The sequence below is a fragment of the Aptenodytes patagonicus genome, chromosome Z (assembly GCF_965638725.1).
Source record: "Aptenodytes patagonicus chromosome Z, bAptPat1.pri.cur, whole genome shotgun sequence".
Classification (NCBI taxonomy): domain Eukaryota; kingdom Metazoa; phylum Chordata; class Aves; order Sphenisciformes; family Spheniscidae; genus Aptenodytes; species Aptenodytes patagonicus.
This window is the reverse complement of record NC_134982.1, coordinates 53025782-53039799: the sequence shown is the minus strand read 5'-3', so window position 1 is coordinate 53039799 and position 14018 is coordinate 53025782. Positions and strand designations below refer to the sequence as shown.

General features: G+C 45.1%; 1 protein-coding gene across 1 annotated transcript in view; it reads left to right on the top strand.

Annotated features, from left to right (window-relative positions):
- Positions 1–1950: 1950 nt before the first annotated feature.
- The window catches only part of CHSY3 (chondroitin sulfate synthase 3), a 203190-nt gene continuing 191122 nt past the window's right edge, over positions 1951–14018 (top strand). Inside the window, exons 1-2 of the mRNA XM_076362788.1 lie at positions 1951–2665; positions 4467–4750. Of these exons, the coding sequence (XP_076218903.1) occupies positions 1951–2665; positions 4467–4750 (999 nt within the window). The remainder of the gene's footprint in view (positions 2666–4466; positions 4751–14018) is intronic.

Genomic DNA, 14018 nt, shown 5'->3' with positions numbered 1-14018 from the left:
GTGATAGTATTTTTAAGTGGAAGACTCCTATGGAAAGCTGAGACACTCATAATACTGGTAATCCCTAATGCCACGGCGAAGGCTTCCTGAAGGACAGCCTTCCTCCTTAGCTTGTTGCCTATTAGTAGCTTGGTGAAGGCAGACCCAGGATCTGCCACCCTGTTGCTCGCAGAACATCTCCGGTGGTATTCATGTGCCTGGATACATTGCTTGGGCTGTTTTTAGTGGTGACAGCGGAATGAATACATGTGTGCCTGGTACCTAGTGCCTTGCCGCTTGGCATTATAAATGCTCCAGCCTGTGTGCACGTAGAGAGGAAATTAATGATGGGCTGCTTTGGAAAGGATGCTCAGCCCTGGGGAAGCTAGAGGGCATGTTTGCTGAGCCGGGTGCTCGCACATCTCAAAAACACAAAGAGCACACAGCCTGCTCACTGCATGTGGTGGAGGCACAAGGAAAAACTTAAAATTACTTCAGTAACTGACCTCTTCACAGGTAAAGACTATGCAGAGTAGACTTTTAGCTTCTGTTGGGTGGGTGAAGTAATTTCCGTCTTTTTGGAAAAAAATTTTCTCTCACGACTATTCTGTTACTTTTGTGAGCATCACACAATACCAGCTCCTCTCACCTTGACACATGTGCCTGACAATTGATAAAGTCATGTGAAGTGACAGACAATCCCGTAGACTTAGCTACAAAAATGGGTGGTTTTGCTGACAAACGATTAAATGTATGCTACTGGATCTTCAGTAACTTGGATGTATTTCAGTTAAATGACAAATGGATGCGAGGAACAATTGGTGGTTTTTGCTGGAGATGAGCATCTTGCACAATGAAATCAGGGATGCACATAAATAGAGGGGATATGAGGGAGATCTTAAACTTCAGAATTAAAGCTGTCTCTACAGACACAGTGGCTTGAACGTTTAATTCCTGTTGTCAGTCATCCTGGGCGGTGGACAGCAGAGTCATCCTGAGGTCGGGAGGGCGAGGAGGCTCTGCCCCAGCATCTTGGAGCTCGTGGCAATAGTAATATACTCAGGCTGTGGGAATCCACGCCACAGGAAAATATGTGGTCAGGGAGTGCTACAGTTCTTGGCTGGAAACTTCTTAAACTGTTCGGGGCCGGGGAGCAGCGGGTAGAGCAGGGGCAGAGGAGACGGCTTCCCTCCTCCTGAAACTGCACCCCTGACCTGCCTTTCCATGACCACCCTTTGGATGAGAAATCAGGGCAGGACGGTCCTACCCGGCGTCCCGCGGTCGCCCTCAGGCGATGTGAAACTGCGGCCGCAGAGGAGCCCCCGGCCTCTCCCGACGCGGCGGCGAGAGCGGGGCGCACCGGTGCGCGGCCGCGGCCAAGCGGGGAGGCCGGGGGCACCTCCGCCCCACCGCCCGGCGGGCAGCCGGCCCCGGCTCCGGCCCGGGCGGGTGGAGGGTAGCGCCGGAGGACGGCGGGGCCGCGGAGCGGGTGAGCCGCGAGCAGCACCTAAAAAAATCGTTTCCTTCCGGAGCGGCGGCGGCTGCCGCCACTTCCCCGGCGCGGCTCGGGCACCGGCGGCGGCGCACTCCGGGGTGAGGCGCTCGGAAGCCGCGGAGGAAGCCGGCTGAGCAGCGAGCGCGGAGCGGGGGCCGCCGCCGCCGCCGTGTGGAGGAGGCTGAGCGGCGGGCGGTGGGAGGGGCGGGGAGGGACCAGCCGCCGCGGTGACAAGGTGCCAGCGGAGCGGAGGGGCCGCCGCTAGTGCTCCGCCGTCCCCGCCGCCGCCCTCCCGCCTGGAGAAGTTTGACTCGGGAGCAGCGCAACCGCTCGGGCCGCCGCGGCGGGGCAGGGAGCCGCGTCGGGAGTCGCCGCGCCCGGGGCCGCAGCGGGACGGGGGTCGCCTCCAGCGGGAGGCGGCGGGGGGACGCCGGCGGCCGCGGCAGCGGCGCTCGGGGAGCCGCCCCGCCCGCGCCATGGCAGCGCGGTCCCGGAGACCCTGGCTGAGCGTGGTGCTGGGGCTGGTGCTGGGCTTCACCGCCGCCTCCTGGCTCATCGCCCCCAAAGTGGCCGAGCTGAGCGAGAAGAAGAGGCGCGGCGCCAGCCTCTGCTCCTACTACGGCCGCTCGGCGGGGCCGGGGGCGGCCGGGGGCGCGGCGGCGCCGGGCGGGCAGCAGGCGCCGCCGGAGGCAGCGGCGGTGCTGGGCGGCACGAGTTTCAGGAGCAGCCCCTGGGAGCTGCCGCCGGCGGCGGAGGAGGGCACGGTCTCCAGCCCCGCCGGCGGCGGGGAAGGAGAGCCGGAGGAGGAGGAGGAAGGCGGCGAGAAGCGGAGCGGCCGGCCCGGCGGCAGCCACAACGGGAGCGGGGACTGGGGGGGCGCCGCGGGCTGTGCCAAGCCCCGCAACTTCCTCTACGTGGGGGTGATGACGGCCCAGAAGTACCTGGGCAGCCGGGCAGTGGCGGCGCAGCGGACGTGGGCGCCCTCGGTGCCGGGCCGCGTGGAGTTCTTCTCCAGCCAGGGCTCCGCCGCGCCCCCCGGGCCGCCCCCGCTGCCCGTCGTCGCCCTGCCCGGCGTGGACGACTCCTATCCGCCGCAGAAGAAGTCCTTCATGATGATCAAGTACATGCACGACCACTACCTGGACAAGTACGAGTGGTTCATGCGGGCGGACGACGACGTCTACATTAAAGGTGAGCGGGGCGCGCCCCGCTGGCGGGAGGGAGGGGAGCGGTGGCCTGGGGGCCCGGCGGGGTCCCGCGGGGGGTGGGAAGAGTCGGTTCCCGCCCGGGGGGGGGGCGCAGGGGGTACCTCGACCCACCCTCCCGCCCCAGCGGCGTTTGCTTCCAGCCCGCGTGTGCGGCACCGTGGGGTGCCGTCCCGGCGCTGAGGTCCCGGTGGGAACTCCGAGGTGCCTCCGCCGGGCCGGGCCGGGCCGGGCCGCCCCTGGGGAGGCTGCGGCGCCGGGGCGCGTTGGAGGGCTGAGGCGGCGGGTTGGACCGCGGCGGGCGCGGTGAGCGGTGCCTGCGTGGGCGTGGGATCCCGGTGCTGCGGCCCCCGCGCTTGCTGCGGCGCGGCTCTCCGGGCGAGGCTCTGCCGTGGGCCGGCGGAGAGGGTCCGGCCCGGTGGGCGGCGGGGCTGGGCGTGGGCAGGGGAGCGGCGGGCAGCCACGTCCCGCCGCGCTCGGCTGCGCAGCCTAAGGGTGGCAGTCCCGCTTCGTCCCGCCGCCCGTGCGCAGGCGGCGTGCGGGAGCGGCGGGGAGCGCTGCCGGCCGCGTCCCGCTCCGGCGGGGTAGTCCCCGTCGCGGCAGCGGCTCAGCCTGAAGGCTTCGGTTCGGTACTCCTCGGAAATGATGTTTTCGGCACTAGCAAAAGTTCTCCGCTGGCTCGCTGACACTTCGGCTGAGCAAACGCAGCCTCTGAAGGCTACTTGTAAAGCTGCTGTTCTCCTTTGCAGCCTGTGTCTCTGAAAAGTGCTGGTCTTATTTCTGTGCGAGTTTTATAGCACCATTAGAAAATGAAGTTCTGCAACCCGCTTCCTTTTGCGCTATGTTTGTTGCTGCTGTTACTCGTGCAGTGTCCTGCCTTAGCAAAGAGAAGCTGAAGTTCTAGCTAAGCTAAGCCTAGGTTGTGAGCGTGGTTGCTTATACTGTTGAAAGCACTGTTGAAAGTTAACTGGAGGTAACTGTATGCTTCCCTATTTGTCACCTGATTTTGTTTGAGTCGTTTAATGGGCTGCTTGCTTGTCAGCTGTCATTCATCAGTGAAATACTCCCACACGTATATGTATATATGCATAGATATTCGGTTGCAGACATAAAGTTGTCAGTGTTTTCTTTGGGCTCATTTTGGAATTGTAATGAACCTGTCTTTAATTGGTTCCAAGGTTCCAAGTTAAACCTATCCAGAAACTTCTAATTTCAAGTAAATATGAAATCACAGTTTCTTAGAAGAAACAGGCAAGGGATTTGAAGGAAAAGTGTGTAGACATTGTGGCACTGGAAATACTTTGGAAGGAGCCTGAGTTTTACCTTGTTCCTACAATTACTCTGTAATCAAACATATTTATTTTGCTTAATTTAGATTTGCTCTGTTTTTTTCAAAAATAATACCTGGCATCTCCCCTTTCTCCCCAGCCTGGAACTATATTGGCAAATTGTCCTACTTTAGAGAGAGTTTTAAACTAGCAAGGGGGTGTTTTCCATCATTATGTGTTGAACAGAGCAAGGTTTACTGGTAAAACTAAGTTTTGATCATATTCTGGCTTTTGGCTGAATGAAAATGTCATTGTAATGTTAATTAATAATAAAGAAAAGTCTGTGAAAGGTAAACTTGTCCAAGGATATTTTCAGTTAGGTATAGGACACTGCACTGGAAGTGATTTCCTGTGACAGTCTCAGGTGCCTGTTATATTTTTAAAAAAGCTTGAGGTACAGGAAAAGAGATGGCTGGCAGACTAGGCAGAGAAATAACAGTAATCTTTTCTGTTTTTCAGGTGAAAAATTGGAGGAGTTTCTTCGCTCACTGAACAGCAGTAAACCTCTGTATTTGGGACAGACTGGTCTCGGTAATATTGAAGAACTTGGAAAACTTGGGTTGGAGCCTGGAGAGAATTTCTGCATGGGAGGGCCAGGAATGATCTTCAGCCGGGAGGTTCTCAGGAGGATGGTGCCACATATAGGTGAATGCCTTCGAGAAATGTACACCACTCATGAGGACGTGGAGGTGGGCAGGTGTGTCCGAAGGTTTGGAGGAACTCAGTGTGTTTGGTCTTATGAGGTAAGTGACAGTGTAAATTGCAATGTGCTGTTTGTTTACAGAGTTTTACATCTTGCAACATAACTAGCTGTGTCCGCAGTCTTCTTCCCCCATAATTATGTTTTAATGCATGCATCAGAATGTAAACTGCAGACTGTAAGGAAAAAAGAGAGGAAGACATTCACAGCATGTGGCTGCAAGCATATTTATTTCTACTTGTGTCTTTCAATTTTCATTGGTGACAATTACTGCAGCCATGTTGTAAGTATTGCTATGCTGTAAGTTGCTAAAGCATTACCTTGAGGGTTTCTACATATAATCCTTGACAGGATGCTGCTATATTTGACGTATGCTGTTCAGGTTGGATCTTTTTAAGAATTTGTTTTTGGGTAAGCATGTGGCATATCTGTTTGTTCTGCATCGCAGGTTCTTAAAATAGGTTGTGGTATTTGAAGAAGAATTGCCTGTATTTTCTGAATTACTCGATGTATTTTAATGGAGTTCATTACTGGCAAAGGCAGAAATAGGGTTTGTTTTTTTTTTTTTCTTGTACAGCAATGAAATTTGTTACACTGCCTGTGTCCATGATACACTTTGAACAGTGTTTTTCTTAGTGTAAAACAGTGTTAAAATGTATTAAGGACACAAGCAGTGTAACAAATCTTCCTATGCTGAAGTCATTTTAGGAGCAAATGACTTCATCTGGTGGCATTTTCTAAAGTAATAAAGATGTGTTGCAGTACCCAAAAAGTTTGTTTGCAATGCCATAACTAAAATTCAGGCCTGTTTGTCTGGAAATACTGTGGTTAGTGGTATGACTATCTTTGTAGATAAAAATAGACTAAGCGTGCAACTGCCAGAAAGGGTAAAGGGTGATAGCTAATATGATGAATGTGATTTTAGTTATTTTGACCAGTTCTTTAATATTAATATATGCTTGCCCTTGTGGCACTCCCTCATTAAGCAGGAAAAATCATTTAAATGGGCCACTGAAAGAGGTTATGTGCTATTAACGATGACAAAAAGACAGGAAGAATAATTAATTTTGTGGATAAGTGTTTTTCTGAATGGCCTGGGGAAAGGTGACCATTTTAAAAACGGGTTTGGTGGGCTACAGTGCATGTAAACAGGTGAATGAAAGTAAATTTTGAATAGCTGATACTAACGAGGTAGAAATCGTAGAGGTGGAAATCCTATCCTTTACTTCCCAATAGAAAAGTGCTTTTAGAGGCTATTTCAATAAATGTTGTAAATGCCAATGTAAAATAATACACCCGTTGCACTGGTAGAGCAGGGAAGGCATTTATCGTGCAGATGGATATCAATGTAGAACTAGTGATTCTTAATCAGGCTTCCAAACTGCACACTACGTTGGCAGTTTAATCTTACATTCTGATGTGTTTGGGCTGTGTCTGTACAAGGTTGTTTTCAAATCCTTATGGGCATGTGATGCATGCTGATCTGTATCAGATAGCAGAATTATGATTCTGCCTTGACAGTTGTATCTTGGAAGGGATTTTGGTTTTGTTTTTCTGGTTTGTTTTCTTGGGAAGAAATCTGGAGAAGTGAAGAAACCTGATAATAGATAACATTATCACTATGATTATAATTTATTTTGATGTTGAATGTCAGGAAATTTTGGCTCCAGGCACTGAGCATAAGTGGGATAGAGTGAAAAAATACGTTTACTTTCTTCAGTTTTGGACACTGAGTTATATGACTGCCCAGAAGCTCAGCTTTTCATGGTAGCATTGGGGCCTGGAAACAGAAACTTTTAGGAAAAAACTTGTGTTTTTATGGGATCTGGAATAGAGTGACATCAGTCTTGACTGTCAGTTGCTCTTGAAGGCTCTAGGTCTATATAATAAGGAATGGAAAAAGAAAAAAATGTGTTGGGCATTGCAATAGCAGCTGCTCATTTCTGACCGGTATTTCCATCTGTTAGAAGAATCTTTGACTCTGTTGCCGGTACAGGAGATGCTCCAGAAGATGCAGAAGATTAAGACAAAGCTGCGAAGGATGCTATCCCAGCATTAAATCTGTGTGGAAGGGAAGGAGCGAAATAGGGTGTCCGGAGAGAGAGAGGTTGTGTTTGTGCTTTGGCATATTTTGTGTTGTGTAGCTGGTTGTTTCAAGCAGTCTGATACTGCACCTATACAGATTGGTGTGTTGAGGGTTGGTAAATTAGTCGGTGACAAGGGTGACTTTTTTCCTAGGGCACTGAAACTCTTGCTGTGTGCTTTTTCATTCCTGCCTTAGATCAGCGACATTCTTTGTGTGCTAGAAGGGGAATTATTCCCTCAGATACACGTGTGCAAAACCTAAGACTGGGGCCAGGACTTTCTGCATAGCCAGTTGCACTTTTATCCTGAAGTCCACTTGTTGTATGTAAGTATTAAACCGAGTCCTGTTGAGCTGAAAGATTTTTATGAACTTCACTGCTTTTGGGAAGATGCATAATTTGTATTTAGTATGTGTTGCTGAAGACTAATACAAACTGGAAACAATTCCATTAAAAATCATAGAAGCAGAAAAGCTCTAGAAGAGTTGAGTCACTGTTGCATGATTTTTTACTAGATTTCTTTTCTAAGAACTGGAATGGAAAGTCTCTTTTTGGTGAGGATGAAAGAAATCAAAGAGTTCAAGAGAAAACCTGAAATGCTTGATCTTTGCTGGGTGGCTCAGCTGGCGTAGGTAAGACTGGCTGCCTGTCAGTTTATTCTGCTGCCGTTTAGAGTTAGCTAGTAAGCTGTGCTAGCTTATATACGTAATATGCTTGCTGGCAAGGAAGGGGTTACAACTCTGATTTTTTGTTTTCTTTTTTGGGGGGGGCAATATTTTTTTTTTTTCAGAATGAATAAGAAAAGAAGAGGTGTACAAGCCTGCAATGAGCCACTCGTATTCTTGGGGCTTTCTAGAGTTTAATTCTTGTTCTGCCAGATTTGAAGTCAGGGCTAAAGGCAGGGTCTCCCACATACCAAATGACTTATGGCTGAGGTGATTAGTCTCTTTCTGTCTCTGCTGATGGAGCTCCTCCACTTTAAATAAAGAATTAGTCATCGGATTGCTGGGAGAGTGAATCTAATAACAGGGTTTTCAGGGCACTTGTGCAGAATGGAGGAGTCAAAACCCTGCCCTCAGGCTGCAATTTGACAGTTGCTCTAAGCTGACATAAATATGGGCTTTCACTGAAGTGTGGTTGCTCATTTTGGTTGCTGTCCTGTTCTGCAGGACTTCTGCAGCCCTGTGGTGAGCTGGAGCAGGGGCGGGATCCACTTGAAACCTGAACCTGACCAAAAGCGTTTTCTTCAGCTGAATCAGTACTCACAGCAAAGCTTTGCTGAGCACGAGCATCAGAAGAAAGAAAGAGGTGGTCACGTTCAGCCAGGAATGAAGGGGCAGGAGAGCGTCAAACTGCCCTTGGCAGCAGCTCACATTCAAATTGGCTGGAAGCAACGGCTGAACTGCAGCCTAAATCTAGCACATTTCCTTGCAACATGAGGAAGTATCTGCTAGAAGCTTTGTATTTTGGATGGATCATTTTCTTTCTACAGAAAATCCATCCTTGTTCGGATATATTTTTCAACTGTATCTTAATTTATCCTCCAGTTTTGATGATGCTGTAATGATTAAGGTGTAATAAACCTCACAAATTTGTCTAAAATATCACTGTAAAAAGACTTTTTGCTTTTGTTAGGGGTTAGCAACTTCTGCTTCCCCAAATCCATAACAGTAGAGATTAAAAAGGGCCTTTTGCTTTTGTGCTTTCAGAATCCATATTTCAAGCTAGCACTCTCTTTTCCACTGATTTTGAAGCCTTGAAATGTTTTTCTTTAAATGAATGAAGAGATTAGCTTGATTGTAGTGACTCATACTTGTTTTATTCTTTGGAAACAAAAATACAGTTAAAAAAATTGAGATGCTATGTTGTTCCTCGCTTTGCAGTTTAGGAGGGACTTGACTATAGAGGGCCATTTGGAAAAAAAAGGCTAACTGCTTTATTGCGCCTGCCCCCCCCCCCCCCCTTTTTTTTTAATGATGTTTGTGGTTTCAGAAGACCATTTTGTGATTTGTAACCTAAGTTTATAGCAGATCAAATAGTGTAGTTCCACAAAAGGACAAAATAAAATGCAACACATGAATTAAGTGACTGTAACAATTCAAGCAGAAATCAAACATTGTCAGGGTATAAATACTGTCAAAGAAGGTTTTTGTTCAGAAAATGAGAAATGACAAATGCAGCATAAAAAGATTTAAAGACCATTCATCAGTGTGTTTGGGACATTTATTCTAATGTTAAGTTTGTAAAGCTTTTCTTTTTTGTAGCCTGTTTTTCCCTTTCTGTGGGAGAAAATATCATAGAATCATAGAATATCTCAAGTTAGAAGGGACCCATAAAGATCATCAAGTCCAACTCGCGCTACATTAATTTTAAACTTAAAAACTACATTCATACAAAAATGAATGCTGTTGGTTTTGGGCAGCTTCATTAGTTACATAAATGCAGCCATCATTTTAAAAAAGCACAGAGTGAGCTATCAGTGACCCTGGAATAGAAATGCATGGAAGATTGGATAATTAAGATTGTAGCAGGGGTCTCTGAGGGTATATGGAGAGGAATGGGATGATCACAGATGCCTCAGAACTGTTCACATAAATGGCCAATTACTGATACAGGATTGTGTATGTGCTCTCTTAACTATTTGTTATTAATAGCTATCTGATTACAGCAATGTTAAAGGTAGTTATCAAACTTTTTTACTTCATTGTGATTCTCACCTGGTTAGAAAAGTGAGTTATAGTTCCATACCATTGTAGTATAGTGTTTCTGTGTGTACATGATACTGAATAAAATGCAAATCATTACATGCATGTCCTATTGCAGTAACCGTGGTGCTAAAATGGGGTCATTACTCTTTCCCTGTGTGGCTCTGTCTGGTCCTCATCTGAGCCGCCTGCCCCTGTTGTGCTCTGCAGACTCCCTGCTCTTTCTCTGGCTTTGTAAATAACCTCCTGTCATTCATTCCCCCTGGGGAATTTGGGGAGGCTGCCTGGGGGTGCGGCCTCCCTTGAGGTCACATACCCTGGGGACTCCCTGTCTTATTGTCCCTTCTTGATCCTGCAAGATGAGCTTGGCTGGGAGTTGAGGAGGTTCACGGTGAGAAAACAGAGTTGTCCCTGGTACTTGCATGTTATTGAGGGCCCTAAGCGTTTCCCCATGTTGCTCAGCGGGACTGCAAGAGGTGGAGATACCTTTTTTTGGGTTCTTTATTGTGAAGGAATCAGATGGTATTCTTACAGCTACCATGGAGGTATGTGCCAGCATGCACAAGCCCACAGCTGTGGTCCACTGTATGATGGTGTCATAGCTGTGGAGCCAAGAGCTAAGGGGGCTGTTTCTCAGCCTGGTTGAGAGTTAGCTTTTCATAGGTTTCTGGCTTGTTTGCAGATGGGGTGTTCTGTCTTTTCTGTTGTGCCCCAAGAGGAAATACTGCTCATGCCTTTTTGGAGTTTGACAGCTGTGTAATTCTGACTCCTGGTACTGAGTTACCAAGGTGCTGGAGGACTCTGGGGGTGTGTTTTCATGTCCATGATGTGAAGAAAGCGTGGACACACCTTCCTCTTCATGTGTTTCCTTCTAAGATGCCAGCAGCTATTTCTGTGCAGGACTATGTGGGCTAGCTAACAGCTTTCTGTTAAAGCAACTATTTCAAAGGTTTTCCTCTTTAAGAATAAGCTCTGGTTTGAATTACCAAAGCATCCCACAGACAAGCAAAAGAAAAACATTAGGAAATGTTCTTAAATGATTAAAAATCCGTCTTTAGTTCTGCATATGGGTATCCTGAACCATCTCTCAACCTATATGGAAATTTAAACCTAAACATGTTCAACTTTTTTCTCATGTTTACTCTCATTTTATTGGAAATGTTTTCTCAAGACTTTTGTGCAATTGGTATATTGGAGGTGGTATTTCCATAGAAGTCTAGTGCAGAAGGCTAGCTCTTCAAGTGTGTTTAAAAATAGTGTTCGACATGAGACGACGCCATTGTGGCACAACTATTGTAAGAGTCATATCATTTAAACCCATCACATCATCACTCTTGACAGTGCCTGTCACATTATACAAGCAATAAGCTTGATTTTTAAAAAGAGATTTACAGATGAAGAACTTGTCTGCTTTAGGGTCAATAGTGGATTCAGTGCTTTAAGTGAATCCATGAAACAAAGCACAATTGAACCCTGATGTTTTTACTTTTTACCCTGAAAGAGTTTGCTGTATTTTAACTTAAAACCAAGTAAACCAAACCAAATGAGAAGCATTAGTTTCTATAGATATTCCCAGAATTATCTTTGTTTTCAAAATTTTGTATTTCCTAGGTGTTCTGAAATAAATTTCCCTTTCACGCATACAGATTTGATAGTGGTTATTGGTCATACTTTGACAAAGAGTTTTGTTAAACTGTCCTGCTTGAGCCTTTTTGGAGATGAAGTGTTTGTTGCAGATTACTGGGTAAATCAAATTGTATAGAGTTGTTGAAAGTGTGTATAGTCTTCTCAGAGACACTGATAGTCTACAGACTGTTTCCTCCTGCTCTCTCCCAGCTCCCAGAGTTGATAGGTTTTGTTACTTTTTCTGGACTGTTCTTTGTATCTCTTCTTGTCCTGACTTAGAAAATCTCCCAGAGATAACTTTTTCCTGACTTTCACTTTCCAACTTCACGTCTTTTGATGAGATGTGCTTCTACTGAAATAGAAAATGAAAATGCTCACAAAGAGAGAAGCTGGAAGTTGTAAACAAGGAGAGTTACAGAAATTACTTGAAATAAGCGATAATTAAATGTACTTTTATTTACCTTGGTATTTCGTTAGGTGTCAAAAATCAGGTATGTTTCTTTTTTAGAAGAATAAGCTTTTAAGCTACTCTTCCAGTTCTGTAAGTTTCTTGGGAGTCTTCTGCAAGTAGACAAATAGGTATAAAGTGTAGCTGGATCATTTTAGGTCTATCAGACTTTATTCTCATTACCAAACTGGTTTCCACCTATTTTCAGTTCTTATGTGAGAAGGTATGTATTAAGTCATTGTCTGTGTATGCTGCTGTAACATATGCTCTCAAATATGGTTTTATTTAATTTGATTTCGTTATATAACATTAAATATTCAAAGAATAAATATATCAATTTAAAGTGTAGTAGGAACTGCTACGCTTTGAGGAGTTTATATTCCATCTGACCAGTGCTGGCTAATAATTTAAGCTCAAGATGAGTACACAGGTTGGTTACTCTTTAGTACCTATTTGGAACTGGGCAGCAAGTAAATGTGTAGTTCCACCCCACCTGCAATATTTTTGGCTTCCTGGGTATGGCACTAAGAAAAGATTTCGGCCTGCTTTTAAGAATTCTTTTAAAGCATACGTATGTTTTAGGAAACAAACATCTTAAACTAGAGCTATAATTTTAGGAAGTTCTGGAGGACAATAAGCAGCCTGGTAACTGATACAGGCTTCTTGAATGCTGTTTAATGTATGATTTAGTCTTGAAATGAACCTAGGAAAGGGAAGGTTACCTTTTCATTTATTTTTTATTTAGTGCTTTTGAGACACATTTTCCACAGTCATTTTCCACATTGGTTGAAGTTTTACCTTTAGTAAACTAATCTTTGTGAACATTTAAAAATGAAAAAAAAAGTCTAAAATAAGTCTCTCCTGGAACGTACTGGTTTAACCAGGCAGTTAGAATACTAAAGATTAAAACCTGAGGTACTGACTGGACAGATTGTTTGTTTGGTTTTGGTTTTTTAATTTGTAGTTTGTGATAAATGATTTAGAAACTTGGAAGGATTTCTTTTCATAATTTTCAAATAGCATTGTCATTTTGTGCCTTTTTTTTTTGTGCACTTGATACTTTGAAGGTTTTTATCTTTTCAAGACTGCTTTAAAGTGCATTTGAGTCCCTAAACTTTTTTGCTTTTTGTTTCCTTTTTTTTTTTTTTTTTTTACAACCATTGAAGGGCAAATTAACATCTGAAGGACGGTAATTTCATCACCAGGGACGATGCTCCTTTTGACTCTGCATTTGCTGGTATCAGGGAGGTGTTTGTTCATGGGGCCCTTTCCGAGTGCGGCATGTGTGAATGAGCTCCTCATAGCGTGGAAGCAGATGCAGTAAAGAAATGCATTTATTTAGTTGTATACGTGGCCGCAATGCAGTGGAAGTGTATGTGGCCGTAACTACTACCTGAGGCATACACTGTAAATCTGTGTGCACAGAAATGTGCATTTGTACGTACATATGCATATATTTAAAGCTTGTGCCTAGTTGACAACCAAGCTCCCAGGGCCATAAGTGAAGGTCCTTTGGAGGTTTTAAGCTGCGCTTCTAGGTATTTATTGCAGTCTCTCTCCTGTAAAGCTTCAGAATTTAGATTTCAGCTTCTTTTTCATTTCTCTTCATAGCTATATCTGTGTCCTTCTGTTCTGTATATACGTGTATTTTGGCTTCCAGCTTCAATTTAATGTAGCTTTTTGGCTTTCCATTTTCCTTGAAAGCTTTTTCTTTGTAGCTACAGACTGTAGCACACCTATTATCATAAATTTTTTTAATTATCATTATTATGATAATAAAAGTTATTATCATAATAACTTTTCATCACCAAAGAGGACTATCTTAGGGACCAGCTCTTATCCTGACAGAATCGCACAGCTTCCTATTCTTGATCATGATAAAACACAGTGACTTTTTCCGTCACTTTTAATGAGTTTTGGACAAAATTTTCTGAAGTGCATGAGTCTCAGTTCCAGAAGTCAGGGAATTTAACTAGAACAGATGTAGCTGATGACAAAGCTTTTAGGAAAGTGCTTAACTTCACAAATGAAACAGTTTTGTTATGTGCTATTGATAGTTTTAATTGTTGTTTTAAAATAATGTTAGGTATAAATCTATCCTGCTAGAATGAATGAAAGCAGGTGCTAGTATTTTGGATTCTTTTTTCCTTCTACTCTACATTTTCGTGAGTGAAGATATTTTTCTTCATGTGGTAGGGGGAAATAATTGCATCTAACTGAGGGTAGTTGACTGTAATAGAAAATATTGTCAAACAGTAAAAAGTATTTTTTCTTAATATTTGGCTGTAGTAATTTTGGGAAATGTAGTATTAAGTGTATCCAAGAGGGTCATGTAAATGTATATATATTTGTTTTGTGGCATTTGATGCTTGAGGTTTGCTTAGAGCTGTAGAGCGTGACTGTTACATCTTTACAAAAATTTATTATTGTTTGTGCCTTCAAGAAAGA